Source organism: Pelobates fuscus, chromosome 4 (assembly GCF_036172605.1).
Source record: "Pelobates fuscus isolate aPelFus1 chromosome 4, aPelFus1.pri, whole genome shotgun sequence".
Classification (NCBI taxonomy): Eukaryota; Metazoa; Chordata; class Amphibia; order Anura; family Pelobatidae; genus Pelobates; species Pelobates fuscus.
In genome coordinates this window covers 333,192,997-333,208,812 of record NC_086320.1, presented here as the reverse complement: position 1 = coordinate 333,208,812, position 15,816 = coordinate 333,192,997, and the positions used below count along the sequence as shown (strand labels likewise).

At 36.1% G+C, this 15,816-nt stretch overlaps 1 protein-coding gene across 1 annotated transcript in view; it reads right to left on the bottom strand.

Moving 5' to 3' along the window:
* Positions 1-15,816, bottom strand: part of THSD7A (thrombospondin type 1 domain containing 7A) — a 279,525-nt gene that overhangs the window by 23,531 nt on the left and 240,178 nt on the right. The window contains exons 12-14 of the mRNA XM_063452416.1: positions 15,361-15,464; positions 10,325-10,519; positions 3,880-4,143 (exon numbers count right to left, since the gene is read on the bottom strand). Coding sequence (XP_063308486.1) covers positions 3,880-4,143; positions 10,325-10,519; positions 15,361-15,464 — 563 coding nt within the window. The remainder of the gene's footprint in view (positions 1-3,879; positions 4,144-10,324; positions 10,520-15,360; positions 15,465-15,816) is intronic.

Sequence of the window (15,816 nt, the reverse complement as noted above, 5' to 3'; positions counted from 1 at the left end):
TGAGGGACATTGGAATAGAAAAGTGGGACAGAGGGTTTTGAGCCCATGCTGGCCCTTCTAAATACTTGGATCCTTTTTTTTAAACCAGCAAGGAAATACTTTTAAAGAAATATACAAACCAAAATTCAGCAAAATAACACTGAAATTATGTAATACATGTTTATCAATTTACTATAAACTTGATCATATTACCTTGTTGGGCATGCCTCTCAGCTAGGAGAGTTTCTTCAGCATACCCCCCACTCTCTTACCCACCCATCTCCATTTCAGACCAATCCACTAAGGAAAGGAACTGGGCATCATAATAAGGGGGGTGAAACCAGACCCCGGGCCTGCATCACATTGATCAAACACCCTCTCTTCTCCTCCTGTGAGGATGTTGCAAAGTGGAGAAATCTTCCAACTGCACATGTGTAAATTTGGTAGGCATGCACAATTCACTCTTCTAGCATTCCTTGGGATAGGGCACCGATTGGTTAATATCAGTGTACCCCCTGGAGTTGGTGTGGAAAGCATAAGAAAGAAGAGCTGATAAATATGAAAATTAAATCATATTTACCTGCTTTTATCAGCCTGCAAAGTAAGGCAGATGTCTCCTTCAAAGCTAAAGCTTTTGAATGGGACAGTTGCCTCAAAGTTATGCATGTCTCTTTAATTATGAAGCACAGAAATATTTTAATGAGGATCACACAAAAACTGGGATGGGAAAATATGCAATGATACAATTCTAGATTTATTATATTGCATGCAATTTATTTATGAGACTATAAAACAATCATGTGAAAAGTACAGCTAAGATATTAAAATCAGAAAAGGGCAAAGCAATAAACATCTCAGTATGAATAATTTGACAGCAGGTGATATTTACAGACACTGGGGCATTTGAATGATATAACACATTGATGGTGTCTGGTTTATCAACGCACAACAACATTTATGTGAAATAATTAAAAAGGTGAAGCTTTTTCCCCTGAGATCTTTATATTACCATAGCGATAAAAAGAACAATAGGCTGAAGTCATGTGCGTGTAATGAGATTTCTTTGTCATGTTATCTGTAAGTTAGCATTTTTCATGTTTTCTAACTAGATTCATAAATGTATGGCTGACAGGGAATTATTGGAGGGCACAGTTCAAAACCTTTACAATGCCACACAAACACCTGGATGACCTTACAAACTCAAGCATGTTTTGTGGTTATTGCAGTCTTTTTTGCATGTACGTTGATGTTTTGTTTTGACTTTCCCAACAAATAAATGCGAATATCTTTTTGGAATGCAATTTCACAACCTGGTTTATGACCTATGTAGACTTTGTCTTTTTTTTGACACTCTTTAGTTTAATTTCCTACATTGGAAAAGGGTAAGACCTAGCACCACTTGGCCAGCTGAGTCGTATAGCTGAGTTGTGGAAACCATATGGAAATACAATGTTACTCTATGTTGTAGAGTAAATCAATCAGTTCCTCCATGACCGTGATGCCCTTCATTTTTGTAACTCAACATGTCAATGTCAGATCATGATCAACTTTTTTTCCAGAGAGCTGGGAAAAGATTATTTGTTGCATTCAACAATGTTTAAAAAGAGTTTCCCTAGATGTAATAATTGAAAAGTACAGTAGCTTTTTTTGACCACAGCTGAAAAAATATGTTGTCAAAGTTTCTGACTAAATTCCATGTTTGGTAAAAAATTTGAAAACACTCGTTAATAATATCACTTGTTTTGTGGCACACATTTTATCAGTTACCATAAAATACCACTTATTTATTTGTGTTTATGGTCTTGATTTCATTGCAGTCTAATAAACAAAAACTCATCGAAATGTGTCTCTCATTTTACTGCTCAAAGAAAAAAAAAATCTCATGTATTTTCCTTTTAAATTATTCATTTATTTTCTGCGTGCATTTATGGCCTTAATTTATGATATAATTTTAATACACGGTCATAAAAATATTTTATTTGCTGCCATAATTAGAAAATAAAATATAAAATTGTATTGTTACTTTTAGAAAATAAAATGATTCCAAAAGCTCTCTTGTAATTGAGGGGAATAAAATCTGTTGAAACAGTATAGCGTGCTATTGAATAGTGCTGGGAGGTTGTCCAAGCAGCTGGCATTAAGCAGTTGAGTCTATGCAGCAAGGAGCAGCATGGGGTATCAACTTGTTTATAAATAGATACAATTGTTGCCTCCACATACACACAGGGTTACTCACTAATGTGAGAATTGCTGGGAATTCAATGTGATTTCAAAGTAAATCTAAAAAAATTGGCTGACAATTTAGAATAATTCTCCAAGTCAATTCTGTGCTAAGTTTGGATAGTTTGGCCTTACATTTGAAATGTGTTTTCTAATCCCAGTAACTCTTCCTTTAGTGAATAAACCTGACTGTGTTCACTATTAAAAAGAAGATAAACATAATTAAACAAACGCTATAGTGTCAGGAATATAAATGTGTATTTTTGAAACTACAGTGTTAAAAACCCATTTTAGGTGGCCGTCCCCCACTTGCCCAATTAAATAACTAAAGAAAACCTCACCTTTTTCCAGTGCCACGTGGGTCCACCAGTGCTGGCTTCAACCTTGCTTCACCTCCCTGGCTGAGATCTTTAGAATTGATTACCTCAGCCAATCCAATGTATTTTCTTATACCATCTGGATGAAGAACACTCCAGGCAAAATGACCACTACAGCATGTTTTAGAAAAGATTCACCCAGTTTGACCCCTTACCTGGGTTACATGGGGTGCCGCTCCCCATCTCCACTACTACTGATAGAATCTTCTGCTTACATTCTTCTGTTCGCTCTCTGGAGCCAAGTAATGCAGTGCAGAGTTAGCTCATTGAGCTAGAGCTAATCAAGCTCAGCCTGCACTTTCAGAGGTCAAGGAGGCGGGTGGGGGGGGGGGGTGAATGACAGACTACAGGTAAGAATTCATACCATTCTAAAATGCTCTGTAGTGGTTATGGTGCTTTGAGTTTTACTTTAATAATATTCTATTTATATAACCTAGGGACGGACCAGTCTATAACTCATTTCATGAGTTGAGTTTACAGCCTGGAGTGGATACAACCTGCTGACTATGGCCCTTCCACAATATTTAGTCTAGTCAAGATGGAACAATTAAAGATGTTAATGGTCTCATCCCCAGTCCATAAATATTATACTCTGTCATATGTAAATAGGAACACACATAGACACTTTGTAACTGCCAGAGAGACTATAAGGGTTATAGGGTTTCAGGGAATTCAGTGAGATTTGAAGTGGATTCAAAGTGAATTTCAAATTAAAGGCCAAAGTAGCTGAACTGATCGCATAGCTCACTGGGAGAATTTTTCCAGTTCTGCTATTATGGCCTTAAGTTTGAAATTCACTTTGAATTCCATGCAATTTTTAATTTAGAGAATAACCATGTGGGTGACCCTTGGAACTACAGGATGGGAACCTGACAGAATTTCAGTTACAGTTGACTAGACACCTGCCACCATTGTATTTTGTATGTTACATTATTATATGTGTGGTTACAGACAACCCACCCATTACATAAATATTAACCAAATAAATGGCAATTATATTTAAAAATACAAAAATATTGACTGAACTGTATTCTAGAAAAGTGATACTTAGAGTTTTCTAGTGTCCACTTTAACAAAATATGCTCACTAGTCACAAAGCTGTAGGGCATATTTAGCAAAGACTGGGTTTTTGAAAAATAGTTATTACAAACAGAAAAAGTAGACTTAAATACCTTAAATCTAGAAGAGATAGAATGTAGAATACATAGATAGAATCTAGAATAGAAGCGTATTACATTTCTTTTAAATGAACAGATATAATACTATAAACTCCTAGCTATGGTATAAGTCCTGATTCACATACCATGGCTGTTGCATCTTGAAGTCTCCACGAGCCTGTTGTTTTGATCATAACATGCCATGGCCTGGTATCGATATCCTTGACCGCACTCCTTGATGTCTCCTTGGACTTTCATCCCCAGTAACACCTCTACTTTCCCCTCTGGCAAAACGCAATCTGACCAGTTCCCCACGGGCCGAGCATTGTATTTATCACATGGACAGAACTGTGTTTCAATCACTGGGTACATCTGTGAATTCTTGCATTTGTCCTTTTTCTTACTCTTACCTGAATTAATAAAGAACTAGAGTTATTTGTTAATATCCAGTCAGCAGTGACAAATACAATAAAAGGATGTGTATCCAACACATCTCACTCCAAAGTTTATTAAACATGTCTTTTCAAATTGTACTTGGAATTAAAGAGTTCTGGTATAGACTTTGTTATCAAAAATGTCTTAATACTTAAAAAATTCTGTCCTTTTACAGGAATGAGAATTTAAGAGGTATTTTAGGATATAAGGGACCTTAACAGAGTAACAGAGTAAGATAAACAACAACACTTACAGAATGTAGAAGTCATTTTTATCTATTATATAAAACCATTTCACTTTGTGAAGGTTGAATTGTAGAGTGTTTTTTTTAACACTGAATGCCATGCAGCTTTAAAAATGAAAATGAGGAATGAAATAAAAGGCTACAAAAAAAGTGTATGGTTTAAACAGTTATGTTTGCTTTGTTTATTGATTCATGAAATACCTATGTACCCCATAACTCCCAAGTGTCCCTATTTATGAGGGACTGTCTCTCCTAAATCCCTCTGCCCTCTTTTCTATGCTAGTGTTCCTCATTACTATGATCTCCGTATTGCTTGTGTGTATGTGTATCCCAGAACTCCACTACAATAATACTCACAGCAATGTGTCTTTAAACTACAATATATGTGATTAGAAATCAGTCTGTGCAAATAAGATACATTGTTCTTGTTCTAAATTATATTTCAGTTCTGTAGAATAATAGCAAGCCACCTAAAATTTCTCAGAATAGTCTACCCTTGGCCATACCTGCACTCAATCCTTAAAATGTACGTGTCCCTCTTTGTCCATTTGAAACATCCCTGAAGAATAGATCATTTAATTAATAGTATAAGTGTTTTTGTTCACTATATGTTTTTAAGGACATTTAATTCATATTGGAGAAATATATACCATTACCATTTTTTTATTTTAAGTTGACAATTTTGTTTATTTTTTTTTAATACAAGGGGTATAGAGAAATTTGCTTAGATACTTGATTGAGATTTGGGATTAGAGAGAACACAAATGTGATATTCCTGATTAAGTGTTGAATAGTACAATTACACCATTTACCAGGTGTTAAGTACATTGCAAAGCATTGCTCTTCTTAGAGCATAATGTGTAAGACATGTTATTGTCCATTATGGGATTTTTTGTTTTGTCCATGACTTGACTAGCAGGACCTGAGTAAGATCAAAGTTTATTGTCACTTGTGCAGACTTTGCATTCATTTAATATATGAATATACATAATCTTCATGATAAACTAAGTAGAAACTTCACTAAATATAATCAGGGTGAGTAGAGAGTTAACACCTCTGTGATCATCTAGATTTTTCCAAATAATTTAGATCTCTCTCTTTGGCCTCATTACCCTGCATTGTCATAGATGTTTTAACTAGGGTATGGCCATGATGTCATTATGACGTAGCCATCCTGCATCTCTCATTGGCTAGCAGAGATACAGCCTTGCTTACCCGAAAACAGAATTGCTCTCCCAGATCCCATAGTGGACTTGTGAACACACTGGTTCCATGATCACGTTGGACATTGCAAGGATATAAAGAGGTTAATAAGAATTCAGCAATCGATCCAGTTAAATAATGATTCGGTCCCTTTACCACTAGCAATTAATATGTAAGTTTTTCAATAAACTTTATTTTTCAGACCTGAATAATTATTAAAAAATCTATATTGAATTATTATACCCAGTCGATAAATATTAATAAATTCTAAAACAATAAGTGATTGTTTTATGTATGTTTCAGTTATTTTATCAACCAAATGTTTTCTAAATTAATTTTATTAATGCATACTTTTTTGAAATCATGTTCTTTTTCATATGAACCCATAAAAAATAAGGTTATTAAAAATGTGCCTTCTCGCTTTTTGACAGAATAGATAACATAATTCAATATCCTGTTTATTATGTGTCTGATGATAAAAAGGACATGTAACAATATAGGAATAATAAGATCTAGTATTTATCAGTTGTCTTCTTAAAATTGTATTAATGCATTGTCACCTACCATGGGACCTATATCATGCAACTTTGTGATAGGTTCAAAATAATTCATTAATCTATTGCCATTTTATGGATCTGTAATGTCTTTTAAGATTCTTCTCAAGATGAGGTGCACTGAAACATTTGCAAAATTAAAGTATTTTAAACAATTCAAGCAACTGACATATTTACTATTAATACATTCAGTCCTATAATAATGCCGTGTTTAAAATAAAATAGAGGCATTGTATCTAAGTGCTAATAATTCATATAAATTCAAGGCTACTGACTGAGTGCAGTACTGATAAAATGTAATAAAATGCACCTTTTGTAAAAGAAAATGCAAAAATATTAAGAGAACACAAGAGAATTAGGAAAACCTAATGCTATAGTGTCCTGTAGCTGTTTAGTTTATTGCCTCCCCTCTGAGTGCATGAAAAGGTAGTTACTCAAAACATCATGGCAGATCATATATCCCAAGGAAAGGTATGCAGAATCACGGGCAGGGCGAAATATACATTGAGTTACAATATTCTTCAAGTCATATAGCAGTCACCATACTCCAAATGCCTATGTAAGTACAATACGATATATCACGTTAATCAAATATAATACAACCTTATATTATAAAAAAAAACATACCCTTAATTCAGCACTATAACTCAGCTAAATTGAATAAGCTATATTTCCCTTTGGTACACAAAATTAAATAAATAAAAAATAAAAGATAAAATCATGGATATTCAGAAATATCTTATTGCACATAGTAAGCAGCAGTCAGTCTAATGTACGCCTTTTAGTATATTTCCTTTTTCTTTTATAAACAAAATACCATTCTTTTTCTTTTAGTTTAATAAAGTAGATCTGTGAATAAGCCAATTAGCCCATTTTTTAGTATGAACATATTCTTTGCCTTTCATCCAATATGCCATGTGTTCCACATAGTATATATCATCTACTCTTTCTAATACTTCTTTTAAGGTGGGCAAAAGTGGAGATTTCCACCGAGCCGCTATACTAGTTTTTGTTGCTAGAAGTTGTATTATTATATCTTTTTGCTGGATGCTCGCAACTGCGGGGATCATATGAAGTAAATAAAACTCTGGTCGTAATAATAACCTAAGACCTGTTATTTGTTGGATAATTAATTCCAAAGTTGTAGCAGGACTGGGCACTTCCAAAATATGTCTTCAAAAGAACATATTTCTTGCAAGCATCTCCAGGAGTTTGGAGAAATATCAACATAAATACAAGAAAGTTTCTGCGGTACCCAGTACCATCTCATCACAACTTTGCAAAAGGCCTCCCATTGTGTTAGACAATGCGAGGCAGCTTTAGTGATCTTCATAGTCTGAAACCATTGCTCTAATGGAAATATTACTCCTAGCTCCTCTTCCTATTTAGACATTTATGGACGTTTAGTGTCTGTGCCTATATTGGACAGTACTGTGTAATATAGATATAATGACTTCCATTTTGGCAAATGTCCCAGACATTTATGTCCAAATAAAGTTAAGTCTGTGGCATTGTATTTGTTTAATTGTGTTTTAGTAATAATATGTTTCAGTCTTAGATACGTACACATTTCCCTTGGTAGGAGAGGGAACTCTATTAGAAGGTCAGAAAATGGTTTCATGCCTTCTACATTGCACAGCTTATCTACCGTACTAATCTGCGTTTTTACCCATTTTACCCATTGGTAATCCCTGACATTGTAACTGTCTGTAAAGGGGCAAATGAGAGTAGTTTGTTTGGACTCATTAGTGTCGGTGCCCAAATATTCCATATTTTTGTGTACATTTTGAACACGAGAGTTTAACTTTCTGCGTAATAGATAGGGGTTCTGCTCTCCAGAGTATTGAGATCATATTGCTTGATAACATAGTGGCATTCTCTAATGTTAACCACAAAGGGAACTGAGAGCTTGTCTGGAGATGTACTCCTTGTGCTAGAGCAGATGCAATATAATATAATTGGACTCACAGTATCCCCAGGCCTCCTTTCTGTGTTGATCTTCTAGCTATCCCATGTGAAATTCGGGGACAAAGTTTTTTCCAAACATAAGCATTAATGAGAACCTGAAATTTCTTTAGTATGGCAGTAGGTATCTCAATTGGAATAGTTTGAAATATGTACAATATGTGTAAAATCAGCATCTTGACAGTATTTACGTGACCCAGCCACGATAACCCTAAATTTTCTAATTTTTTAAATTGTTTGTCTAATTTAGTCAATATATGTAGGTGATTTTCTGCTATTAGAAGGTTAGATGTCTTTGTCATTTGAATGCCCAAATATGTAATGGACTTTTTCCGCCATTAAAAAGTGTACTTATCCTGTAGTGTCTGGGGGATTTGAGTCGGTAAGAACAGGGGGGAAGAGTCAGCGCTAGATAACAAACTTATAAATATAGGCTTACTTGTTGTATCTTCATTTAGACCATTTGGTCTGGTTGGTTGTTATCATAGATTACTGTAACTAACCTCGGGCGCAGCCCTTACCTCCTTTGCATCTTTCTGATTTGAGTCAGTAGCCTAATTGGGAGTGCTTGGGTCTTTTTACAATTGTTTTTGTAATATGACACATGGCTATATCTCTCCAACAGTTGCATTAATTTCAGTAGAGACCTTTCTGGATTGGAGAGAAACAGCAGCACGTCATCTGCAAAAAAGGCTTTCAATACCCAAAATTTTGTCAACTATGTCATTAGGATTGTATAGCCTTATGTTATCTGTTGAGACAATATAAGGAATCTTGGTTGACAGGTATCTGGTTTTCAGTTTTGCAGCCAGCAATTTCCCCATTCTATTACCCTGTGTGTAATGTATTTGTCTAAGTTTTCTTATGTGTTTTTCTGTATCCTTGAGGTCCATTGGTGGATCTCTTTTTTTATGCTTTGAATTTGCTTGGACAAGCATTTAGCAGGATTCTGGCTATTCTTAGCTTCCAATTCTGTTAGTTATCCAAGGAGTTGTGACCGGGTCGCGCATGTCTTTTTCTTTTGTGTGGCCCCTAATCTAATAAAATTGCCCCTCATCACTGCTTTGTGTGCAAGCCAATTTGTCATGTGGGGTCATTTATATTACTCTCAAAAATTGTGTTGCATCCCTTATCACTTGCTTTATCAAGTCAGAGTTATCAAAGACAAATAATTGACTTCCATTAAAAAACCGAACCCCTGAACCAATCTGGGTGATTTTTGGATATGTTAGTCACCCAGATCGGAACTATCTGAGAATGTAACTTTTGCGGGTTGTCTATGGATTTTGGGAGTACTTTTGTAAATTTTATGTTTTTTGTGCATGAGAAATAATTTAATTATATGTTTGCTTCTCAGATAATTATTTCTCAGGCACAAAGGAGGGATTTCCCTATATTCTTGTATTGGAAACCACCTTGCATGGGCTATTGCATTAAAGGCCGTGTATGGCCATAAATAAAATGGACTACTCCCCAGCATTAAGCCTTGGCTCGTGTGTGGGGGGGATTGCTATACTGCTCTTTGGATCACTATACCTGCTATACTCTCTTGGAGGAGAGGTCTTCCCACTGGAAGCTGAATCCTGGTGTTGGCCCAGGGTGGGAAGGGACGGCAAGATCCCAGCCAAGCTGTGGCGGCTAAGGGGACTACGGTGCTTATGGTGTTTATGTTCTGCATTTAACCGTGTTAAGTTACTACTTGTGTCTGGCATGACTGTCTTGGTTCATATTACTTTCATATGTTGAGGTGGGCAGGGTATATATTGTTAGGAGTCCTTTACCAATAGGCATATTGCCCAGGGACACTTACCAATGACTGACTGGGATTCAAACTTGGGGTAGTTACATTATCACTATGCTAACCAGTCAGTCAATATATATTGACCAGCATATTCATGCCTGTAATGTAACTTAGGCAACGAAAGACCCTTCTTTTCAAAGAGGGGTTCATTCATTTAACAGTAATTTTAGTGAATTAATTTATACCAATTCAACAATTTAGCTGTACCCATGGCTTGACTATTTCTCTTAACTAATTATCATTCATAAAAGTTAGAATAATTATCTATATCAACTGTTGTGAAATGTTTACTTTAGTCAGGAAAAGGTATTATTTTAAAAGGTTTTATATAAAGATTTGTACATATATTAATAACAGTTTTAAGGATACATTTTTATTAGTAAACATACCAAGAGGTGAACGCTTTCTTGTCCTGACTGCTCCACAGTCTCCATTACACGATGAGAATTTAGACCAATTAGTGAACTGGCAATCATCCTGGCATGGTATTTGGCAATGTTGTGTTAAAGCTGGCAATGGACCTGCATGCTCGAGACAATCTGTCATATCGGCTTGAACTCCATCTTGCCTGCGACAAGTAATTGCTGAAAGTAAAGCATACTGATTAGGTGAGTTTATGTCATACATTACTAAATCACAAGTGCGGTGACATGGAATGTGTCATATTCTCAAGCAATAGTACATTTATTAAAAGAATGTGGACGTGTCTTGATTATCTATCAATTCATACATTCACATTTAAAGGGAAACTATAGCGTGAAATTTTATTTTTTTCTAAAACATGCAAAGTGTAGCCACCTAACTGATGTACTAAATCAGAAATTGAATTGACCAAAAAAAAAGGAGTGTTTAAAAATATCACTTAATCTGAGATAAATAAAAAAAATTTTAAATGTGCCTCTTGTGACTGTTGTCTGAACATAATGTACAACAACTGGAGAGTGACTATTCCTCCACTTGATGATATAAGACAGAGATGGCAAACCAGTGGCATGAGTGAACAAAAAGTTTGCCTGTGCAATTTTAAGGTGGCACAGGTGGTCTCTTTAGGGTTTATTGGCAGGAGGACAAAGTGTGAAAGTTTGGAACACTGGACCATAGGTATTTATTAGTAACCCCCACTGGACCACCAGGGAAGATAGGCTTGTTACTATATAAAGGCAAGCAGGATATGGGTGTAGAGCAGTTAAAATAAACACCTGTTACACATATCACACAATCTTTTCATATTTACTTGCAGTGTTGAAATTTTGAGATAAATAAGGTTTAGAGTTGTATTTTGAGTACTTATACTCTAAAGGTTATCCATCACTGATATAGGAGTTCCGTGCTAAAGTTATGTATGTAGTTATATTCCAGAAATGATCACAAGATGGCAACAAAAGACAGTAAAAATGCCATAATTATAAAACAACAAAGATTAACATATTTTTCACATTTGTGAACACCATATAACGTATTATCAGATGACAAGATCAATGAAAGTAGTTTGCATTTTATTCCCGATTCACATAATGCAGTAGCACGCCATTTTCCAATTTCACAAACTGTTTACTAAATTAAATTAACATTGCAAATGAATAATGTTGCATTATCGCATGTTTCGTTTTTGTCACAAATTTCCCGAGATGAAAATACAGATGCTAAACATTATTGTGAAGCTGCAGATACACATCTGACTATTGCAGCTTACTGCACGATACTCTCGCACAGCAAAAATCGAAATAAATTAAGATACAAAAACGATGAAGAGAATATAGTAGAAATAGACTGAATGAAAAGTGGAGCCATTGAAAATTAAAATCTGGCAATAATTTGAATTACAATTTTTATTTATATAGTTTTATATAGTTTTTACATATTCATTGATACTATACAACAGATATTTATCTTTATGGGAAAATATTACCTTTTCCATTAATAAAGATTCAAAATATATACATGCAGCCATTGGTAAAGTAACATATTACAATTACTGTGTTAATATTATTTTTATTATTATACAAAAAAGCTGCTCTTTGCCACATTTCACTTTTAATCAAGAGATCTGAATATGTGTTGAGGTATTGAATGTCTATTCCATTCACAGTTCTTCAGTGTGTGCCACTTGTCAGTATTGAGGACTTAAAGACTAATCCACACTACATCTGCACCTTGGCCTACAATGGCTTATTAGATTGTCACCTGACCTCCACAAGTATTGATTTATTTCTGAAAGTCATATTGTTCCTTGGCTACAATCAACACAAAGCTTTTCTTGAAAAAAATGAAGATGCATGTTTGCTTAATAACAGCATATAGATTCTTATGCTGTCCTATAAAATTCAGGTTATTCATCCAACATATTCTTTGAACTAAAAGTTTGAAATCCATCTCTGTAAACCCTCCAAACATTAATTTCTTACAAGCATTATCTTTGCCTGCAGCAGAAGAATACAAATATTTATTAACATTGGTAACACAACCTCATTCTTTTTTTGCCATGACAACAGGTTAATGGAAATTGCATATATTTCAAGTAAATCTATCACAGACAACAGACATTATTTTAATGGCATTTATATTTGAGCATTAACCACAACACTATACTTTGTTAGGCTGCACTGCGTTTCCTTAAATATTTTGTGTCTTTACTGGGTATTCTTGTAATTGACTTATCCGTGTGACTTTTTTTTTTTTTTTTACCATTAATGTTGGCCAGAGAGATATGAATTACATAATCCTAATTTGCTCTACTGTAAAATCATGGTAGGTTCTGGTAATAAGGTCTCTGGACATGACACGGCATGTAGGGAAGATGATCCTCTAACACACTCTCGGTTATATATCACGCAGTTAGGTTGTGGACAGAGGAGCGGGGGAGGTAAAATAAAGGAAAGAGGTAAAGCAAGGATGGTTGATGGAAATGTAAAAATAAAGACAGCTGCAATCTCTAATTTCTGTTTAAATATTTTACTTGTCCTTTTTTTTTTGGAATGGATTACTTTGAAGTAACATTTATATTCATGCTTTTTATGTAATGGGCTGATGTTTGTTGATAGATTAATTAATTGGCATTTAAAGGTACACTTTAGTGTTAGGAATACAAAGCAGTACAGTGTTCCTGTGCAGTAAAGTGTTTCTCTGCCAACACCCCTCGCATTGAAACCCCCTTTAACACTCACCTTATTCCAGCACCTTGGTCCCTCTGTGCTGACTCAATCTCTGCCTCATCTGGTGTGGCTCTATCTCCTGATGTCAACGCCAATGGTTAACCTAATGCACATGCGTGGCGAGTGTAGCACGCTCATTATGCCTTCTCCATAGGAAATCATTGACTCAATGCTTTCCTAAGGAGATGTGCTTGACGCTGGATGCCCTCATGCAAAGTGTGCGGACATCCAGCTTTGTTTCATGGAGTCAATCTTCTTGAAACAACAGAGAGTGCCTCTGGTGGCTGTCTGTTAGAGGCAGACTTAACCCTGCAATATAAACGTTGCAGTTTCTCTGAAATCACAATGTTTTTGATTGCATGGTTATTGGGACTAACACATTGCACCCAGAGGACTTCAATGAGATGAAGTGGGCTGGGTGCCTATAGTGTGCCATTAACAAAGATTACAAGCAGTGAATAGTTAGAATTTAAAATTCTAACTGTGATTCTTTATATTACTAGAAATCATGAGATGAGATATAAGTTTCAAGTATGATTAAGAAAGCCATTAAAAAAATATATATATTTGCATTATTTTCCCTTACAGTTACACTTTTTGTACCATTTTCTGGGACATGCTCTGGATTGTTAATGATTATACAATGCGTAAAGTCTAACTGACAATGAGATTCTGCAGATATGTAATAAGATAGTGGGACATCATGAAAGAGTTACATCCCAGAAAGGCAAGTTTGGCAGCTCTAGTAATTATGTTGTTGTAGTTGATCTGTGCCAGTGGTACCACATATCACCCCTTTCTTCTAGCCTTCCATGGTTCCTATTTAATACACACTTTGGGTAATGGCATATCTTGGCTCCATTTGTCATTCAGCAGCACACCACATTGAATGAGATATTAACATCAATAACATACGTCTTCTTTCCTTTGCCAGGTAACCATGCAAGCTGGATGACCGAGCTGGAACATAGTCGCATCTACTTTGAGCTCCATACCAGAAATGACCAAAATACACTTTTTAAAGCATCTAGAGCAGGGGTTCTCAACCCAGTCCTCAGGACCCCCTACCAGTCCAGGATTTGGGGATTACCTGGGTGTATCTAAGGTGTTTAGAAAAAGGGAAAGGTGTTTTCTAAACACCTTAGACACACCCAGGTAATCCCTAAACCCTGGACTGGTAGGGGGTCCTTGAGGACAAGGTTGAGAACCCCTGATCTAGAGCTTTAGGGAGACAAATACCCGATAACCCCCCAACAGATAACAACATGGGGCGCAAGAGCCAAAAGTTTCTAGGCTTGGAGAGCCCAAGAATGCCAGATATAAGGCTCTCATTCGAGCAGCCTACCCCGCCTTGAGGAAGAAGCCTCAGAAGAGTCATATGAAGAGGAGGAAATACTCACCTCCCCAAGACCAGGAGAGGACTATAAGAGGCAGAGGCAGATGAGGACTCCTCTCCTTCAATGAAGGGATATGTTAAATGTCTCCTGACAGACCTGCAAAAGGTGTGGAAGGCCGACCTGAAAGAGATTCTGGATGAAATGGGCATCCTCCGCCAGAAGGTACAAGTGGTGGAGTCCAGGGTGAGCACCCGGGACACCATGCTGCAAACCACCCAAAGCCAGGTAGAAGACCTAGCCCAGCAAGTGCTGAGGCTTAACCAGACAATTTTGGGGATGGAGTCCGACCACAGATGTCGGAATATCCGCCTCCGCAGTATCCCAGAAACAATAGGGGAGGAGGCACTGTTGCCTTTTATCTGAAGGCTAAGCACCACAATGGGCATCAAGAACAGAACTGACCCCACGCTACTCACCTCAGCGTTCAGAGTCTGCAGGGCTGCAACAGCAGCAGCAGGAGCGCCCCAGAGACACGATTGTGGTCACCAGGGATGTTGCGGCTATGTCTTTCTATGCCTTAATTTTCTTTACCTTTATTTACATATATTGAATAAGATGTGTACTTGTGTACAAATCCTAATAAAATTTAAATTATAAAAACAAAAAAAAGGTGAAACATTTCCAAAGCTCATGGGCTTTTGGGGTAATGGGCTTTTTAGGGTCCAGTTATAATTGCTCACCCTAGGTCCCCTATTGTTACATCATTAAATAGTCTCAGAATTCAAAGACGTCATATCATCATGATGTTAATTTCAAATGGACACACATGGGCTTCATACCTTATAAAGAACAGAACTGGGAGACTCTAAATTTTTTATTTCAATTGAATAAATTAACACCAAGCATACTGGCATAATCATGTGTATTTTTATATACCTCTGGCTTGTAGTCCAGGTCCACAAGTCTCGTAAGCTCCAGGACTGTCTTGGCGGACATGCCATGGCACCAGCTGGCACCTTCGCCATTTATGTGTCTTCCACCTGTGCTCATAAACAAGGCAACACATATCATTCAAAAATATTTTTACATAAACCCTGAGTAATGATGCCAGCTGTATGCAATCTAATGACATTTTAGCATTCCATTAAAACATAAATCAGCAATAAATTATGTATCCTTTTTTATGTTATTTAGCAGAATCAAGAGATCTTTTATTACTTTGGTTGCCAGATTTGTGGGCAACACATTGGTCAGAAAATACCAATTATTTATGATTTATTACAGCATAAATACAAAATAGCAATTAATATGTTTATTTATTTTTTCATGTAGCTAACAAGCCCAGGGGTCTTAGTGACGCGCCACTGTTCTGCTGTAACAGAAACCATCTGC